The following is a 21,468-nucleotide window of genomic DNA, read 5'->3' as shown; positions in this document are numbered from 1 at the left end:
GTGACTGATCTCCTCGGATCCACTCGGCATTGTCCAACGCGCGCGCCGACGACGTTTTTCTCGCGGGAGCTCCATCTGCCGCGTGACCAGCGGGAAATACGATTTTCCACGGATCCTCGATCGGAGATAGATCGTTTGCCAACAGTGATCCGCGTCGTGAATCGAACAAGCCTTTCCGCACGGTCGTACGGTCTGCGAGTTGCAACAGTGACATCCGGCGAGACGCCGCCTGGAAGCATGGCGCAAACATACAATCAGAAGAAGAACGTGTACAGCATCGACCAGATCCTGGGACACGGTAAGGAAGAAGGTACGATTTCTTTTATTGCGACCTGTGCCAAGCGAATCGTTTTTACTCGATCGCTTCGTCGGCGGAAAATCGTGCAGCTATCGTTGACCTTTGCTGCCGATCGAAAGGATCGTTTACAACGTCGCATAAGTCAACGTGTGCTGTTAGTTTGTTATATTGTGCGAATTGTTGCACGTTTGTTCGAGTTGTCTACAATTGATGCAGTTCGGCGGTGATACAGTTTGATCGGACTTAGGGATCTATATTTATCGTAATTAATTTAATACGAAGGCTATCGAGAAATTCTGCAAAGTGGTTAAAACTGTCCATTGGATCATTATCCTCTTGTTGTTACACAAGTTGTACCCTGTACGAAAATTTTTAAAAATTTAAAAAAAAAAAGTTGAATAGTAGTATGTTTAAAAATATGTAGTCTGTTACCACCGCCAGCTGGATTATGCTACAATGGAGCCTCAATTATCCGATTGTATCCGAGTTCTCAACTATCCGAACTCTGTTTTAAACAATTTCTTGTTCATCACGATTCACATTAGTCGAGACGAAAGTAGTAATAGTTTTATTAACCGTTCCCCGTACCGAATTTTTAAATTCAAGAAAACCCAAATACCAATGAATGTTAATGATATCTTTGATCGACTTAAATCGTGAGAAATTTTCTGATCGTAGAAATAAATTCATGTACAAGTATAGCGACTCCAATGCGCTACCAAAATCATGCTGACAGTAGAACGACTGAATTTGTGTCTATTTATTGAATGACTGAAAACATAACGGTGGTATAAGCGAATGCGTTAACTCCTCGTTTCCTTATGGTCTAGGGTTCATAAAATGATTTTGATTCAATCAAATTTTCACAATTGAAATCTCTAGATGTTGTAAATGAAACAGTTTCGAGTACAAAGAATAAGGTTTGCGTGGCACAGCTTGTGTAGAGATCCGTAGTCCAGTGTAATAAATTTAAGTGTTTAAATTTTGATGAACAATTTCCTTCGACCGCCACTATAAGACGAGTAACAAAGAAATTTATTACCTGTACGGTTACAGTGATCTTCGAGATACGAAAACTATGAGTACGGTTAACCCTAGCCATCTTCAACAACGGTGAGGTTAACGGACTGCGAATTGATCCCACCTGGTCGAAACAAACAGCGTTTATAGAACCGATAGCGGTACCGGGTCTCTTTTTACCCGGCAGTAGCTTGGCGAGTGTAATATTGCATTATTATCTGATATCTAATATCGTTAAGTAAACTAAGGTCTCGTTTACCAACATTTTATTGTCGGCGCATCGATCCGGTCGCGATTGCGATAAGAATAAAGTTAGGCCGTGCAACAAAGTGGGTTATCACCGTTAACCCATCGTCGGTCGCATCAGATAACGTCGGTAATTGTATGTCAATTTGGCGAGAGCGCCGTTCTACTAAAAAATCGTTAAAACCGATCGATTCGCAACGGATCGGTAAGAAACGGCGCGGTGCGTCGAGATATCGCGATCGTACGAATTTCGATCCGGAATCGCATCCGGCCGCTTGTTTACACAGGTTAATTGCCGTGGGTATTTTAAAAGGCTAATTAGGTCGGGGCTCGAAATCTCCGGCGACGATCGGCGCGACGAAGACTTACGACGGGATCGACAGCACGCGAGCGGCTCGCGCACGCTTGTTTGCAAGCTGACTGACTGTATTTCGCTGGGGCGAGCGCGTCGGGCACGCAATTATTTCATTAAAACGTCCGGACCGCCCGCTGACTCCTCAAGGAACCGCGATTACGTTTTTTAACGGCGGCAATTCCCGAGCGACCGGCACGCGCGCCGCTTCGCGATCAATTACCACGTTTCCCGCACAAAGTCGCCGGCTCGCATTGTCCTGGGACTGGGACACGACGTCGAGCGGCGTTTCGAACCTCCACACCGACAATTAAGGGAGGAACACATTGTAAAGGCTTGAAAAGGTGGTATAACTTCGGTGGTTTTTCAGGCGGGCATTACTCGAGCAATTTATTGTTTATCAGAGCTAACGTGTGGCATTCTCGAAGTGCGAATAGAAATTATCTATAAAATTTAGCTGTCTGAAGGATAAGATGTGGAGGACAAATGTGCGTTGTGTTGACCTGGCAATGATTGTGTCTATATCGGTGTAAATCGGTATCGGCGTAGTCGTAAAAGAAGGGAAACGAACTTATCTGGAAAGAGATGATACCTCGAAAGGTAACGCAACGGTGGAATATTGAAAATTTTTTATATATTCTATTATTACTAGTTTAGTCATTACTGTTAAAGTTTTCCTCCTCGATTATATGAAATAGGAGTTCGATGGAAATGTATTTCTTCCTTTATTGATGTTAATATAGTGACAGTGATGCAACTGCATTTGGAAATTCTTCTCGTCCGAACACTGATCAGAGTTTCATTTATTCATTTTTGCTATAAACGCAAAAGAAAAGTAGATGAGGAATTTTAGTCCATAAATATCTGCTACAGTCGTTACTTGACTCCGGATGTTTATTTATTTATGGCAGGTGCAGATTTATAAATTGCAAAATTATCAAAAATCTAATAGCATTTTTATTTTTATTTTTACAGTAAACGATCTTTTAATTAACGAAGGAATCTTTTCTTTAGTTGTAATTTTTGCAAAATTACACACCAATTCCAGAACTTATGAACTTATAAAGTAACGTCCACTGGTCTTCGACGCTGGTTCAACAAACTCGCGGCTATGGAGGTATATTGATACTTTCAAGTCGGAACAAAATTTGATCCTCTTGTTATTGATGTTCAAGCATATTAAACTAAGTGTATTATACAAGTGGTATGAGTATATACGTGTCATTAGAGAATTACTATGATCACAGAAATAATAACCGTTGACATTACTACAATCAACAATCCGACGTGTGAATATATTTGAGTATTCGCTACGGATATGTTTAAGCATACGCTTTTCACAGTACAGGTGAACATACATTACGAATATATTTTAAAATGCACTATAAATATATTAGAAAGCACGAAAAATATATTTGAAAATATTTATGAAAATCTTTAAGAAAATATTTATGAAAATCTATAAATATGTTATAATTCAACTGTAGATTATTCTGTAAAATAAAAGTTGTGCTCATTATTTATACGGAAGAGAAGTTAAAGAAAACATATGGCTAGTCCTTTTGGACTAAAATTTATATTCTCAAGGTTATCATCTAAACAAATTTTTTTACAAATATATATAAAATCTGCAGCATACGACCGGTCGACCGGTTTTGTGTGCGCGTCTCGGCCGGCGAATAAAAATAACCGTGTAAAACGGTCTAAAGAAATTAGCAACGCGATAAGGGGTCGATCGTGACTTGTAATCCACCCGCGGGACGTTAACTCGGTCGGGAACCGCCATAGGAAATTAATAAACTTACGTAAACCTACACTTATTGAGTTGCCACGAGAAGAAAGCACGGCGAGCGCGCGCGCACGCTAGCGCCAGCCGATTTTTTGCGGCGGAACGATTATCCCGTGGAGTTTAACGATGAACGTATTACCCGTAAACCCTCTTACGGATTTTATTAGATTTCCGGAACGTAAAGACTCCGCCGGACCTCGTGTAATCCGTTCCAGCCGGCGGCGGCGTGTATCTTGTCCGCGGTGCGCGCGCGGACTTCACCCCCGTAAGCGCGTTGCTCAGAAATTCAGACATTATGGGGGGAAAAAGGACAGAGTTGCGCGCCGTAGATTGATTACCCGTGCTCGCGTGCGGCCACCATTCTTTCGGATCGCGCCGCCTCGCTAATGGGATTGATAGTCTTGAGGAAATTCCGACGGGAGTTGCTCCTTTTTCGGGTCGATTTAAAAAGGCGTTAATGCGATCCTCGACCGGTCACGTTAATTAATTTATGATTGCTTCTGTCCTGGTACGTTGAGATGACGATGGAATCGAGCAATTTGAATCAGGCAATTACTCAGCCGGTGATGATAATAATCGTATTATTGTGATTCCTCTGTTTTACATTCATTGCATAAACGCGATAGAGTTTCATATCTCCACGGCATTAGACAATTGACACCATTATATAAGATAGTCATTCAAGAATAAATTTTAAGTTATTTTATAGTAGAAAGTGGTATTGGGTAGACTTGAATGTGTCTGATTAAAAAATCTGCAATTTCTTTATTCATGTAGCATGATCGAAGAATCTGCTATGATTCCTTTATTCGTTTGATTCTGTCTGTGTATTCAAATAATTAACGATGAATCAGTTGAATAATCAACACATCACTACTATAAAGAACGTTTATGGAATGTACTCGAAATTACACAAAAACTTTGAATACTGAATTTACCTTATTCCGTTCTCGCATTAGAACCATTAAATTATAAAAACCGAATTTCATTTCCTTGCAGAAAGTTTATAAACTTCTGACTTACCGCATAATGCGGGCGTGATTTTTTTTTATATCCCGCACTAATTTCGTCTTGGAGTTAGAAACGACGAGCTGTGAAACCAATTAGGTGATCGAGAGTGCTTGTAACGCGGGAATGATTTACTTGAATCGCTTGATTCGCTCGATTTATTCGATTAAAAAGTAAGGATAAAGCTCATCGTCGATTACTGCATTCGATGCGGGTGAAAATCCTGGATCACTGAATCCTCGCGCGGTGTTAAGTATCGTTACTACTCCCACAAAGAAAGACAGTGATTCAGGTGTTAGCGGACTATTGGCCGCCTCTGTGGATTTCGTGATACATGTAGGTATACAAATAGGAATACAGTAGCTGATGATCACTATATACAGGTGGACCGATTATTGGTGCCGGCCGATTGTGGCGCGCAGAAATCAGGATGTGTTTGCGGATTTCGAGCGTACAGTCGTCTAACATAATTAATGCGTCTGATAATACCCGTGCATTGCACGTTCACCGATACGATCCGCCGGGAATTGCTTACAAATCGACGCGCTCGAGGTCACGGCCCGTCAAAAGAGTAATAATGTAATCGCGGAATTTCATTTTCAATTTGATTACGGTCAATATTGTCGACGGATGTAACCGGCGTAGCGCGACGAACGAATCTGTGAAAATTAATATTTTATCCGCAGGAGGCTACAAAAATTCAATTAACTGTCGAATGTTCGTCGTCGTCGCCGTATTTATATTTTCCTCGAAAAGGACACACCGCCACTTATAAAGTGCGCCTCCTTTCATAGATAAAAGAATCTAATACTTAATATCATGATGCAAAAAAAAAGAAATGAGAATATACTTGAATAAAACATTAATAAAATGATAATTAGGATATATAATTAATTACGTGGTCTGACGTTACGTTATATGACGGTGTAAAAGCAGATCATTGAAATAAATGCTTCCGAAAGAGACACACTGTCAAGACGATCAGAAGCGTGTTTCGATGAGGTTCTTTTTAGACGTCGAGCTGGAATCTGCGGGTTAACAGGAAGTAACATCTTGCCAGTATTGTCAGGGATGTCTATCTTGGTTCCGACTATCCAGCATGTGGTCATCAGCGGGGCACGGTAAATAAATCTTTAATTTAGCGGACTGCCTTTTACGGGCCGGGTTCTCCCCCGGTTCCAACCCCTATCGGTGGGTCCGTAGATTTAATAAAAAGCAACGGAGAGTTAGGCATCAAGTGGGTGCCCCATTGTGCCCTAGCATGAAAACATAAAAATCTCTCTATTCACCGTGGATTATCCCGACGTTTGTTTGCGTAAATGTTAGTGCGATTACGCGCACACGTACGGAGAGACGCGTGTACCCGTGCTGCATACAGTTGTCTCTCACCTTTCGCGATCTCTCTCGCTCTCTCCAGCCCCCTCTCCTCGTTCCATTTATTCGTGCAACGCTGACATACGCGGCCGGTTCGAACGAATCGCATCGACGCAATCTATCGTAACTGCCGGTTAGAGCGGCACCGAGAAGTAGGATTAACGTTATTACGCACGAGTAGTAAATGTTCGTCTAATTAGTTCAAGCAAACGCGTATAAGGGGATGACGGGACCGGCACTGGGGGTGGGACGGACATTGAAACTCCGTCAAAGCCGACGACGGCGGTCGTTATCGCGTTATTATCTAATTCCGTGAGTAATTTTAGTCCGCTGGGGAATTGAATTCGACGACTCACTAATTAAGCGCGAGCGATCGAAAAGTGACCGTCGCGATCATTTGCCGAGACCTTGCGTTCGCTATCGATAATTTGCCAGGGTTACGTTTTTACCGAGGCAGCGCATTTTCGAGTCTAATATTCCGCGTTTTCACGAGAACTTTCTAGTTTTAAAGAAATTGTTCTACTTGTAGTGGATTCGTGTTATATCGGTACCGTATTAACGCTGTTTTCAACGAAGTATTTGGAAGACAACTTTAAAAATTTTAATTCAACACAATACTAAAGAAGTCATTAGATATATAATCACTTTAAATCTGTTGGTTTTTCAAATTTATCTGTAACAACTATAAAAGTAATTTGGTAAAAGTTGGTACGCACAAACGGTAGGTACAAGTAGTAATGTTATCTTCTCACAATTTTGTTATTACAATATTTCATTGTGATTACAATAATTAAATGTTTTGCATTTCTTTTGGATACAAAACTGACAACTTTTTAACAGAGGCACATATGTGCATAAAAAAAAAATTATATGCATCGTTCTTTGTTCGACGAATTCATTTGCCATTGCTATTACAAAATTGATAAACACATTTGAAACCAATTAAAATATAAGATCTGCAAAAAATATGTAGAAGTATTTCATCTTGCATTTAAAATACAGTGTTGCTGAAAGAAAAATTTACTTATTTACTAATTTTTGTAGATGTACAAAGTGTATATATAGAACTTATGCTAACACTTAAATGGAGCTAAACCATTAGTCACAATTGTAAAATAATTAACATGTGAAAATTATTCGTGAATGAAATACTATACATTCTATGGAATATAGTAATACAATTAAGTGTTAATAGAATTATAAGTGCTCTATGATTTTATAAATTCCCTTAAAATACTATAATCTTCTCATTCATTAGAAATTGATATTAACTTTCAAACATATATATGCATATTATGATCATGTAGAGGTTACGTTTAGAACTACTAATAGTTCTAGTATTATTAATAGTATTACTATTAGTACTAATAGTGCAGTACTATTTTAGGACACAAAATTTTCATGTAACCAAAAATATTTTATGACAGGGAAAAGTGAAAATTGTTTCGACCTACAGTATAATAGTATTTAATGGTACTTCTTCATCGCAATCACAAACTGTTAATAAAAATAAATATTTATAATTTATACATTATAATTATATTTATTTTGGCCCCTTGACAGGTACATTTTTAGTAACGACTTAATATTAAAACTACCAAGACTAATCGCAACTGATGTATCCTATAACACAAAAACTATTAAACATTCAATTTCTATAGTAATATAAACGATCCTATCAAATATTATCTAATCACTGTCATTCCTATTCACGTTCCTACTGATTGCTAGTTCTCGTCCTCTATATTTCTTTTTTTAGAATTTTCTTGTTATCAGAAAGTACATCTTATACGTGTGTATTGTTAGAGAAAAATGTAGTACACTGTAAGCTATTTTTTGTAAACAAACAAAATCATAACAAATGTTCTTATGCAAATATTTTTACAATTTCTGTAACCAATTGGAAATCAATCATTTTGTCACGCTTGGTAGTTCTAGTGTCGTCACATCATATATATATCAAAAACTTTAATAAATACATATATGTTTATATAAATACATATGTTTATAATAAATATATATATGTATATATGTATTTATTAAAGTTTTTGACAGTCGAATACATCGAGTACAGAGGACGTAAAAATGCGTCGCTAATAGTTTCTTATGTCAGCAAACAATTGATATAATTTCCCATGACAAATTGTTCGGAATCTAAAAAGACTGTACACCTTTTTATCATCTCGTTCAATTTCATGATTAAAACACGCTAACGTGTTAATAACACCGGAGCCTCAAAGCTGGTGTAACTTTCTTGATGACCAGAGATCCTAAGCGCCCCCGTTCCATCCCTTTCACGCAAGTTAAACGTATCGGTTACCCCCTGCGCTCCGTTAAACCTCTCGTAAGAAGCTAATTGTTGTCGCAGCCGAGGAAAAATTTGCATGTTACGTGTAGTTTGCTGTAATGAGCCTTCGAACGGGTATCGATGCTCCGGTGAAGACGGGAGCCGGGGCGAAACGAGACAGGGTGGAAAAAAACCGGGGGGTAGAACCCGACATGGCAGCGAGAGAGGGTTGGCGGGGGGGGGGGGGGGGGGCAGAGAGCCGAAGCGAGCCGTGTGTTTCACGGCTACGCGCAAGGGTTGCATCGGGGGGTGCTCCCGCGGGGCCACCAATGTACGACATGCACTCGTGATATTTGCTAATCACTGACGGCAACGGTTTTTAAGTACTATCGAGTGTGTAGGTATAGTGTACAGGCTCGCATCGATGCGTCATATTTCATACACGGCTGGATGTACAAAAAATGAAGCGCCGGGTGAGGCTTAAAATTGGCAAATCCGCCGATCGGACATGATCGGCGTATCGGGCATATATCGGGCGGCAGTCGTTGCGCGGCTTAAAAATGAAATTGCACCCACACCGACCGACCCCGCAGCATCTCCAACCCATCCGTCCCCTCCTGGTCCACTTCTCGTCGATCTCTCTCTCTCTATCTTTCTTTCTCTCTCTCTCTCTCTCTCTCTCTTTCTCTCTCTCTCCGGGCGTGTGTGTACCAGCGAAACGTCAATTTCGTTTTGGCAGCGTGGACGATTTAGCTTAATCGCCCCGATCCTCTCTTGTGCTCGAGCACCGAAGGCCTTGCGATCGTTTGCTGCGCGTACCCATTCAAACTTTGATACTCGCGCGACTTTAACACCATCCAACCCGCCAGTCCCCATGGGACGCCGCTAACGAGTCGGGCCCGGGTTTCTCGGTCCCTGATTTCGTCCGAATCATCTGTCCCGTTTCGTCTCATGAAATGTGAGGCCAATGTATTACACCGTTCGTGCGACGTTTGATTTTGCTATTAATTTAAATGGGGGCGTTAATGATGTCCGAAATTAGGAGGATTTGAGAAGATTCAGAGAAGCGGAGATATGTGATAACATATTTTTGGCTTTTGTATTCTTGTTCCGACGATCTTTGGGAAATTGGTTTGTAGTTAAAATTGACAATTAATGTTGTTAAAAACGATTAGAAGTGTCTTCATTTGGGTCTCTGTTTAATATATTTATGAAGGATTCTATACGATTTATATAATTAATACATAAACGTATTTCTACGATTTCTGAAATGTTCTTCATTTACTGTTAGATATATGCTCTAATAAGCGTTTACTAATGTTGTCCAATTACTTAAGTAATCTAAGGAAATCGAAGGAAAAAGAGCAACTCTTTATGAAACCCGATAGTCAAGATACTACTTTTAATTGTCAGGGTCTCTCCTGAACCAGAGTTATAAATATTCTACCTACATTCTAATTTTCGAAAACGAATTGAAGTAATTAATCGGTTTTGATGCCGCGCGTGTGAGCTTGCAGAAATTATATCGAATCCGATGACTTGAGCGTAAAATTCGGTGATTGGGGGAAGTTTTTGCTGAACGAAGGTAACCGTAATTTTAACGTACGCGATTTTCGTCTGTTTCTAGATCATGCAGCGTCATCCGACGCGATAGGTGATAACGGAGATACGGAGCTCGGTCATCTGAGCGATCACCAAATAAACGATGCCCTGCACGATCCCCTAAACCTTGGAGAATCGGACAGACCACGCAAGGTCCGAAGATCCCGCACCACATTCACCACCTATCAGCTTCACGAGCTTGAAAAAGCTTTCGGGAATACGCAGTACCCGGACGTGTTCACTAGAGAAGAGCTGGCTATGAGGTTGGATCTCTCCGAGGCTAGAGTACAGGTCAGTTCAATTACTCGCACGATGATAGTGATCTTCCATTCCATGAAATGTTTCAAACGTTCTGTTAATTTTGTGAATGGGTTCTAGGATTACTTTGGATTCTTTATTGACACAATCGTGTGCTTTTTCATCATCATTGATAAATTAGAAAGAATTATCTTCGCGAAGAAGATTATGTAATGTACAAGTGACTTTAAATTATAATCGTTTACTCTGAGTACGATAAACTTGCGATTATTAACAAAACTTTTTAAACATTTTACTAAATGTGTTTAACTTTGAAATTTTTGAGACTTTTGTTGTAGTTCATGCCATAATAATACTGCACACATGTTTTGCTTATGAATGTTAAAAAGAACCAGAATTGTTCTTGAGAAAGATCAAAATTGAATATTTCATTATTCTGATTTCTTTGAAGGTTAAAAATTTATTTGTGGCATTTGATACTAATTAACATTCTTAGACAAAACAATTATTTGAAGTATCTTATGATCTACACATTACAATTATTTATATCGCTAAAGAGATAACATTAGACAATCTATTCATCAATAAAGACTTTAGAATCGTCAGAACAAGTAATTAGAACAAAGGATAAGATGATTATTAGAGAAACGAATTAGTTGTTGCACCAATCAATCGCGCAGTAAAATTCGAGTGAAGCAATTACAAGTAGCTGCAAAAATTTCCGTTTCCAGGAACGTTTTTCGGAAACAAACAGGTTTATCAGGTTGTCTTTTTGCATCAGCGAGGAGTTTGATAGAATTATGGTTAGCGGAAGTCCTTGAAACAATCTTTAAATCCTCGAGGCAGCTTTTCGAGCACGATATTCGCCTGTCGAAAGCGGCGTCGGGGCTGAACGAGTGGTAACCTCGGTGTGGGCTTCTCAACTAATTACACACTATTGTACTGAAAATCTGGCCCTCCACATCGACGTCAGTAATTTCGCGAAAGACGCGCGCCAAATCGTGGCCCTGATGCTACGAGGGGGTAGGATTAATTTCATGCGAGCCAGTCGAACGATAAAGAGCGTGCAACGGGGTCGTAATCTGCTTTCAAATTATTTTCCAGCCGCGTCTTTTAACGGCTACGAGAAAGAGAGAGAGAGAGAGAGAGAGAGAGAGAGAATAAGATAGAAGGATGGAGATAGAAAAGGGAAGGTATAGGGAGAAAGGGAGAAATAGAGGAGCGCGTGCGTATGTTTCAAAGCAAACAAAAAGAAGAATAAGGGTGACAACAAGACGAGAGCGAGGGAAAAAAAGGAGAACGAAAGAGAGCAAAAGGAGAATACGAATCGACGTGCAGAGTGCAATCGCCAGTCCACAATGATGAACTTAAAGCGTTCTAAATAACCGGTGATTCACTGTCGCGCGTCTTTGATCGCGCATTATTTCTTTGTCTCTTGTCGATGCAACTCGCCATTGAAAACATTTCGTACTGGTTTTTCGCCGGATTTTTCGTACTGGTTTTCTCTATATACATAAACACGTTCGTATATTCCGTGCAGCAGCCTGGTCTAGATCGATAAAACACGCAGTTAAAAACGATAGGCGGATGGTGTCTCCTCGACTTCAATTGCGTTTTAATCTGCTTGACATTTTTTTCCCCTCCGGTCGCGCTCATTCGTTTCGAGTAGCATCGGAAACACGGAAAGAGAACGGTAGTCGCAATAGGACGTTAATCCGAGAAAAAATCCCTGGGCCCCCATTAACAAATGTATTTTTATTACTGGAGCAACATTACGAACCTATAACCTATTAAGGGAGGACAGAAGGATTGAAATCAACGACTCCTTCCGACACGCCTCCACAAGCGTGCTAATACTTTTTGGAATTGTTAATTCATTAGTGGAGGAAGGTGGTCGAGCAGTGGGATTTTGCAAAGTCCAACAAAGAGATATATGATAATTAGACTGCACGTTTTACGCACTTATGGCAACAGCGGGCACTTACAATTTAAAATAGCGTAAAAATGAAAAGAATTCTGAAACCTCAATACAGCATTTTTAATCTATTAAGATGATGAAAGGAAGAATGAAGTTATTGTTTTGTTTCTATTTTTTTACATTTAATGCAGACGATTTGCATAATAATACACGGTCTAGCGACAACCGGCTGCAGGTTCGCACACTTATTCATTCTGACACGCAGTGACTTTTCGGGCGGACGCTAGTGACATGACAGGAGCAGTTTATTTCGCCACAGCTTTCACAGACAGTTGTTTCTTTGTTTAGTTTCTCAAATGTGATTTTGTCATTGTAGTGCTTCTATCAATATAAAAAGTAAATTTATCCGTTGTTTGTTTCCTAGAAAAATATCTGTTGTTAATATTTCATGTTGGGTACTTATTTCATAGTCGGTAATATACAGGCTTTATAAACTCTCAATCAACCGAATTGATTGAAATGACTGGTTTCACAATTCTTTTTCTACGGTTGCTACGATTCTAAAGACTCTATCATAGAAAACGATTGGATAAATTTCATAAGTCAAGTATATATTATCATAAAAATGGTGAAAGCTCAAAGTAAATCCAATCTCTTCATATCTATAAAGTGATACAGGTTGGTTACATTTAGGGCTACGTAGTTTTAGAGTTAATGATATATATATTATATAATCTTAATTATTCATAAAAGAATTTAAAAACACTTTTTTACTTGTTGCAAATAATTTGCAAGAATAACTTCATATTTCTCAACTTTTTCCTACTTTTAACGAATAAAAGAACGTTAATTACGATAGCGGTTTTAACATTATTTCAACGAAATAGAGAAAAAAATATATTTTATTACGTCTTGATCATTTTATATCTTTTGTACAAGATACTGCAAAACCTTTGTACCTTTATAATAGTTAATTTAAGTATAAAACGTAGATAAGTCAGTGTTTAAGTATAAAATAGTGAATGAAAGTATAAAACACAAAAGCCAGCAGTTTCTTTTTTATCAATATTGAATTTCTCAAGAAACGAAGCTGGAAAATGGTTTCCAGATTCGTGATTGCTCGACTATGAATCCCTATGCAAAATGCAAATTGTCACCATCCATCATTTATAAGCTGCTCTAACACCTGTTGTAGCAAACAGTAGAAGCTTCTTCCTTCTTTGAAACTTTTTTATACTGAAAATAATGCATCAAAGCTCATGGTTTCTTCCTACTATTTAAAATCATACCTACGAATGTTTTTTTACGAATGCATCAAATTCGCATTATATTGATCGCACAGATCATAAAATAAATAGTAAGAAATCGCAAAAAAAGAACAACGAAATTAATAGCAAAATTTCCTGCGTTATCGAAGAAATCCCCCGTTCTTCGTGAGGTTCCCCTAGTTTGACGGCGAATGGTAGGGGACACGAAAATCGTGCGATCGCTTGCGAGATAAATATCGGCCGGCATTCATTTGAATTATCAGTCGATCGGTCGCGAAACGAGCCCGAGCTACGTGACGCGGAATCGTCGCGCGACGACAGCTGCGGGTATTGGCGGGTTCCGCCATAAATTATGACTTTTCCATGGATGGAAATCGGTTACTCGATTAGCGTAACCATCCTGACACCCTCTGCCATACGTGCCGGAGCGAGAAAGCGCGAGCAAGAGAGGAAGAGAGTGGCGCACGTGGTAGTCGGAGCGAGAGGGTGGCTAGATAGAGGATAGCTAGACCGAGAGACGGATAGAAGAAGGACGGGGGGTAGAGGATCGCGAAAGAGGGACGAAGAGAGCGAGAAAGAGCGTTGTACACACCTATACAAGGGGGGCGGCTGTGTACGTATATAGATCGGAGAGAAGGGTCGTGGATGGAGCAGTCGTCGAAGGGTGGCGCGGAGCTGAAAAGAGACAGAGAGCATTCCGATTGGCCCATTGTGGTACAGCCAAGCGACAATGCCGGCAATTGGCCGTCGCTCGACAAAACCGCTAAATGATCCGCCGCGGCGCAGTGGTGCCACGGCCACTTTATTTCAATCTAGGAAATCCTCCGCTGCTCCTCCCTCACCGCCCTCAATTCCAGATGCGAAATTACCCATTTTTCGGTATTAATGGTCGGCCCTCTTCCCCGCCGCCACCCAACCGCCTCCCCCCTCACCCCCTAGACTGGATGTATCGCGTTCGATCGTCGATCGGACCATCGTCGATGGTAATGGAATCGCGAATCGTTTCTGTCCGCTTCCTATTCTACGCGCGACACTCTCGTATCACTCGCTTTCGCTTTTTCTGACGGTGTCCGACGCCGACGCCGACGCCGACGCCGACACGGACGCGGACGCGTTTCCAATTCGACGGCCACGATTTTTTCCTTCCTTTCTGTCGCTAGCCTTTTTTTTCGTGCTCCGCGTGCCTGTCGATTTTTGCCCCGATAAATACGAGGCCCCCTCCGGTATATTGTCGTCGAAGGAACAAAAGCCGGAGACAAAGGATCGCGTTTTTTCGCGAGATTGATTGGAGCAGGATTCGAGGTGGGGTGACATGAACAAGAAAGAGATGGAAAGTTTGAGGATCGAAGGAGAGAGGAGGGCGCGAACAGGAAATTTGCGGCGGAGACGGTGAAAACGTTACACCGAGGATTGTACGGGACACGCTCCGCGGGGACGGCGGTGTGCCGAGGGGGATTCAAACTTTCGGGTTCGCGTTGGGTCGCTTAAACGACGCACTGCAAGGTTTGCGAGCACTTAGGCGTTAGCGGGGTATTCAGCAACGATTAAATAATTAACAGCAATTAGGCAATTGAATTTCCCGCCCCGGCCTCGCGACGTTCGCCTCTTTCCCTCGTCGACGCCGCGCCGCGTCGCGCCGCGCCGACGACCGCGCGGTTCCAGTCACTTTCAAACTTCCCCCTACAATTCTGCCGCCTATATTTTCTACTTGTTTTGTTGTCTTTTTAGTAACAGACGACGGTGTCCCGCAGTTAATCACTGCTTAAATTTCTGTGACGACAGCTTCCAGTTCCTATTGCAATGATCGATTTAAATAAAATTTGGAAGGGTAATTTTCTCATATTTTTGAGAAACTGTTTCGTTGAATTGTTAGAAAAAGTCGATATTCTTGTTACTATTGTACCAGAGTTTCAATGGTTTCGTAGCATTCTTCTATTTAACTTCCAAAGTTGATTTTGTGAAACATTATTGACTAAATTGATTCAATCGTGTGCATATTATAAAAAGAATCAGCGAGTTCTCATAAAACAGAAATTCTGCTTTTCTTAATAAACAGTTCGATAATTATAATGATTTTCTTCGTAAGCAGCACTTTATCTAGAGTGACATAATGGAAGAACGAATCTTTCATAATTGTAAATTTAGAAGGGATGGAAACTATAAAATTATTTTGTATCTGAAAAAGAAAGAAAATTTTCTAAATTATCAATCTTCGGATGGCGAATATGGTGTCTATTTTGATCCAGAACTGCAGACGTTCCATCTGTCTTCCAATTTTATGGTACTTAGTTCTAATTAACTATTCAGTCCAATACGAAAATTTACATTGATCTCAAAATGATGGGTTCAGTACTGAATCCATAACTGAATTGTGGATTTTTGTTGCAAAATAAAAATTCTCTACCACAATTGTAACAAATTAAAAAAAATCAACGCTAAAATTTTTACAAAATCGAAGTAATTTAATGAATGCAACCGAAACGAGAAAGTTCGAATTAATAATAGCGAATGGTATCTCGTAGGCATTCGGCTTTGTAAAAATTGACAATCCGTTCGATTGACGGTGGGATTCGGGAAGAAATCAGCGATGGGTAAGGAGATGACACGGAAATCGACGTGAGGATCGACGCGTATAGGATCGATACCGGTGACCATCGTCTTGCGCAAAGCGTCGGCTATCCGACACAATAGGAGCAGGATGTAAAACGCAATCTGTCTCTGCTTTCTCCGTCTCATTCGCGGGGTCTGCCGGTGGCCACGAAAAATCAGAGCAGTTCAAGCGGAAAGCGAAAGCATTTATATGGCAACGGGGCCAGGGGTTTGGTAGGAAGACGAGGGGCGAGGGCAGGGGTTGCCGGCACTCAGGGGTACGGAGGAAATCAGGATAATTGTTAACAATTAGCTTAATCAACCTCGAGAGCAAGCTTTTGTTGGGTGGTTCTGATACGGCTGGCTAGGGTTCTCATGCGTCGCTGGCGTATTTTCTTCCGAGAAATAATTCGATGATTTCGTGCGACAATTGTTCTCCCAAGGGAGGCATTTCTCTTTCTTTTTCCTAAACAATATTGACCCTTTTTAGCATTTTCATGAGAGTACAAGAGCGATTAATTAATCTGAAACTTTGCATATGCTTCCACTATACTTTTGTCATGTTGCTCGAATTCCTTTAATTCCATATGTGAAAATATGGTTTATAGAGTAGTGGAGCCGGTTACTATGAGGTGATCAATTGTTGTGTCTTTAGTTCGTTTTCGAGTATAATGAACATTATTCTTATCGAATAGGAAATATTAAACTTTGTTATTCTTTTATTTTATTTATATTTCATCTAAGAAAATTTTAGACTGTTGTGATAGTTTCTAACGTCTTGATTTTTCTGCTTTCAGGTCTGGTTTCAAAATAGGCGAGCAAAATGGCGTAAGAAGGAGAAGGCGCTCGGCAGAGACACCAGTTTCATGCACGTGGAACAGAGTGGTGAGTTAAAACCGAATATTACAAAATCTTTCGAATTAACTTTTTGACACTGTACATACCAACTCATAATTTTTATGAAACTACCAATATCAGCTACTATCCTCAATACCTGGTATGTTTAGTGTTACTGTTATTTCGTTGTCTTTAGTAGCCCTTTGAAAATGTACATATTTGGCTCTTGAGAGCGGAAGGGTTAGCGATCCCGATTCCCGCGTTCAAACGAACCAGCTTGTTTGGACTTTCGCTTTTCGGTTTGCTCAGGAAATCAAAAATTTTTGTAAACCCCAGGCCGTTTGCGACGCGATCAATCGCGCGCAGTCTGTTTGCTAATATACGAGCGAGCAAGGCGCGAGAAACGTTACGAGGGGTAGATGCAATCGACGCCAATTACACCTAATTTCAGTGTCGGCCATCGCGGTCATCGCATGCGAGCGAGGCGCGACGGACCGTTTCATTTTTCATGAAAAGCGGCCCCTTGATGCCCCGTGAAACCTGTGTGTACGGGAGCCACGACCCCTGGGAAATGCGGGTGCATTTTCTTCGATGTACATTTCTTTTTTCATTCGACTAATTACTAGCCGATGTGAAACAACGAGGTTCAACGTTTCGCGAGACAAATAAATGAAAGTCGTATCTTGATTCATATGGAGCTAATATGATTGTGATTATCCATCATTTCGAATGCATAATTCATATTAAAGTGCACTACGAAAGAGTTTTTTTTATCGTACTTGTTACAAGGGTAGATTTAAATCATAAAGTCAATTCTTTTATCCGTTTTATTACATGTTTTACGAAACTAGAAAGCTTTGTTTTAGAAAAGTATGTCAAAATATGTCCATTGAAAAAGAGATTCTAAGATGTATAATCATCTAATCAACTGTAGGTAAACCTTGTTGTGTCATTTGGACTTTTTTCGAAATGTTCATGAATTTATTTCTTTAGCAAAGTTACAGTTACATAACAATTTTTGTCTTGTTAGTTCGTTATTTTGTCAAAGATAGATCTATAATATATTTTTAGTAGAGTCGTACAGTCATATATCTCATTATATTACATTATATATGACATTAATCTCTTTACATTATTACGATAATGACTTTAATTACTTTTCTTCACGATATTACATTAACCTCTTAACAATAATGACGTAAACAATTTCGATTTAAGACGATATGAGCTCGTTTCAACGTGTCATACCTCACAAGTTCATATTTTAAACAGTCGCGAACATCGTTGTCTATAAAATCCAGGAAAAACTTCCGTCATCCAAGGGTTAAATCGAAAATCAAAATCCGAGTGTATTCAATTCAAAGATGAAAGTGGTACTGCAGTATAGCTTCGGGACACAAGGGGTTAATTTCGTTTTGCTCCGTTCGCTGGCCGCACAATTTCCGTTGCATGCAGACGGATCTCTGCGCGAACAGATGGCCATCAATTTTCAGGAGATCTAGCAGTTCATAGGCGTAGATGATGAACGTCTTCGAGGTTAAAAATGAATTCCTTCGTAATGAATCCTTCGAAATGTGAGAAAGCTAAATGGGCGCATCACCACATAAATTTTAATTCAATAATTTTGTATTGAATAAATAGTGTCAGTCATTTCCTTTAGTGTCGCGATTTCACAGATACGTACGGTTATGTTTGATGTGTGAAAAAATAACATTTTATTTTGGTACACTATAAATACATATAGTATGTACTAATAGATATAATACACTATAAATATAGTATGCTACAATAATATAGTAAATAAAATTATTTACTTGTTTGCTAAGTCTTGAAAGTATTCGGAAATAAATTACATCGAAAGTTAATTTCGTTAATACTCATCCTTTAACAGTAGAACATATTATTTTTTGATTGACGAAGAATACTTTTTGAAAGACATATGCCGTAGGGATCTTAAAAACTGTTATGAGATCCATACGAAGCGAATATGAGGAATCCATCCTCGAACTATTGTACTTTAGAACCGATATGTTAAATAATATAATGCGCAATGTCAGACTATGCGAAGATGAACTAACTGTGCTTTTCTCTTTTAATTTAAATGAATATTTTATTAACCAAAATATGCACCAGTTGGTTGAATAAATATCTGCAGATTTTTTACTTCTAGGGTTTAGGGTTAGTTATAAAAAATTTCCTCATAATTTGCGAGGAAGAAGAAACTCGTGTTACTCACTTCAAATTACACAACCTAATAGAATTGAAAAAGTGATAGACAGATTAAGAGAGTTTTAGAATTCCAGCATACAATTTTAACATTATATAAAATCGAAATTATTGAAAAAGATCACAAGCATTTATTTTACGTTAAGATCTATGAATTGCAGTGTACTGCCTACTTTACAGTAATACGAGGTACACGTGTATACATTTTACATAACGATTAAAACGATTCGTGCACCAAGTTTTGGGCGATCATTACAAAGCAGAATCTTCAATCTTCAAAGCAATGGTTTATTTATCCAAGAGAAATATTTTCCATCGTTTTCGAAGACTTTCAATTCGTCGCACTTTTGGCTCAACGTAAGTCCTCAGTTCTTCGCCAGCTAAAACGTGTAAAACTATCACATGACTAGAGATAAACAAAGGATTGTAGAGGTAGACTCATCAAATTTAGGAACGAGTATAACGTATAGACTATCGACAATTTCGTTAAAGAAAAAAGAAATTCAGTGTACAAATACTGTTCGCAATCACTGTATGCATACAAAATTGGTAAAGTAAGCTAATAGAAGTCTACAGGAGAAAGGTTTTAATCCCTTTCACTATAATAACGAGTCAGACTCGTGGTGAAAATTTTATGCAAGCTCTACTAAATATGAATATTATTAATTCCTTCTACATCGAAGTAAAAATAAATTTTTCTGCCATTAAAGTATAGAAACGAAGGTAAATAAAGACAATTCAGGAAACAAAAATTGTCTGGTCCTATTAGGAAAATTATTAAGTACGAATAAATGCTAATCGTCGTAGCATGAAAGGAGCGATAGTGCAAGGTTTTAATCTCGTTTCGAACAGCGCGTTGCGGGCGCAGCAAGACCGCAGTGAGTCAGTTAGTTGTCCCCTTTGGACCGCAAAGGGCTAGCCGCGCAGTCCGTTCCAGCCCCTGAACAACCCCCGGCGAGATTCGCAGAAACAACGAACTAAAATCCGTGCAAAACGGTGTGATTACAGGTGTGAACGAGTTGTCCCTTCACGCCCGTTTACTTCAATCCGCCGGCGGTGTACCAGGTGCGGACCCATCGGGGGGACCGGCGGGCGCGTTCCCCTGGTTCATCCCGCCGGTGTTCCCACCGCCTTGGCCGGCCAGCGCGCCGAAGCTGCCACCCTTGCACGCGATCCTGTCGCAGTACATCGGGCTGCCCCTTCCTCAGAACCTGGCGTCTCTCAGCACGATGCTTCCGGTCGGCCTGAACCCGGCCACGACGCTGAACCACAGTAACGTGAACGGACACACGCTCGGCAGCCACCTACACGGACACCCGCTGAACCTTGGAGTGCAAAACCTGCCGCAGAACCTGAGTTCGAAACACGACAAAGAGGAGGACTCGGCGTCGTCCGACGACGAGATCAGGAGACAGAGCGCGGAGGTGCTCAGAGTGAAGGCCGAGGAGGTCCTGCGCAAAGTGGACAATTAATAGAGGTCCGTCTGGTAGTTCGGGGACACTGGAGAACGAGGACGCTGGAGCCGATGGTTTGTGGACTGTGATTGTCAGATGCCTTGGAATCTGATGCCTGATGATTCAAGGACATATGTGTACAGTTGCGAAAACGCTGGATTCGTACAGATGAGAATTGCGTTGAAGTTTGGGTCGGAAGTGTGGACAACAAAACAAGTCAGCAGCCTGTTAGATGGCTTCTGAATTGGAATTGTTAGATGCCTCGAAGACCGGAGTCTGATGTTCCAAGAACATCTATGTACAGTTGGGGAATGGTTGGGTCGTTGTAGATGAGAATTTCGTTGAAGTCTGTAACCTGGAGGATTACTTCTGAACTGGGTTGTGATGATTTAGAGTCTGATGTCTGTCGATGCACCTATGTACAATTTGTGACGCATTCTTTAGGTTCGAGGATGAGAAATGAGATGATGGTAGGAAGACGTGTATGTATAGTTGGTGAAAAGTTGGATCAATGTATAGAGACATCGTTGGGGTCTGAGAGTGAGAGGAGAGACTGTACCTGTGGGGATGTCTTCTGGATTATGATTATCAGATTCCTTCGACTCTGAAATCTGATAACATTTGGAAAGAATCTAGAAAGTGAGAAAATGAGGATGTCGAATTTATGGTCTGGAGGATGGTTTTTGAACTGTGATTTCCAGAGTCTGGTGTCTGATAATTATACAGAGATGTGCGTGTACAGTCGGGTTTAGGGCGTAGGGGTGCGTCGAGGCTCTGAGATTTTTTTCGGAATGGAACGCAACCTATTCTATCACCGTGTGGCAATTAGGGCTGTTCGGATAGCTGAGAGCATATTAGGAAGGCTTTATTTTAAGTTGACCAAGAGTGTCCTTCGAACCGCTGGCGGTTTGCAAGGGCATTCGTTATGATTTTATTATTTTC

General features: G+C 40.3%; 1 protein-coding gene across 1 annotated transcript; it reads left to right on the top strand.

Annotated features, from left to right (window-relative positions):
• The first annotated feature begins 237 nt into the window (after positions 1-237).
• Hbn (aristaless related homeobox homeobrain) lies at positions 238-20,723 on the top strand. Its single transcript, XM_078192469.1, has 4 exons — positions 238-310; positions 10,002-10,267; positions 16,807-16,894; positions 20,081-20,723. The coding sequence occupies exons 1-4, from the start codon at positions 238-240 to the stop codon at positions 20,542-20,544; spliced, it is 891 nt and encodes a 296-aa protein (XP_078048595.1). The 3' UTR covers positions 20,545-20,723.
• Positions 20,724-21,468: the final 745 nt, after the last annotated feature.

The sequence above is a fragment of the Augochlora pura genome, chromosome 10 (assembly GCF_028453695.1).
Source record: "Augochlora pura isolate Apur16 chromosome 10, APUR_v2.2.1, whole genome shotgun sequence".
In the NCBI taxonomy this organism is placed as follows: Eukaryota; Metazoa; Arthropoda; class Insecta; order Hymenoptera; family Halictidae; genus Augochlora; species Augochlora pura.
Note: the sequence above shows the minus strand (reverse complement) of the source record. Positions and strands in the feature narration are given on the sequence as shown.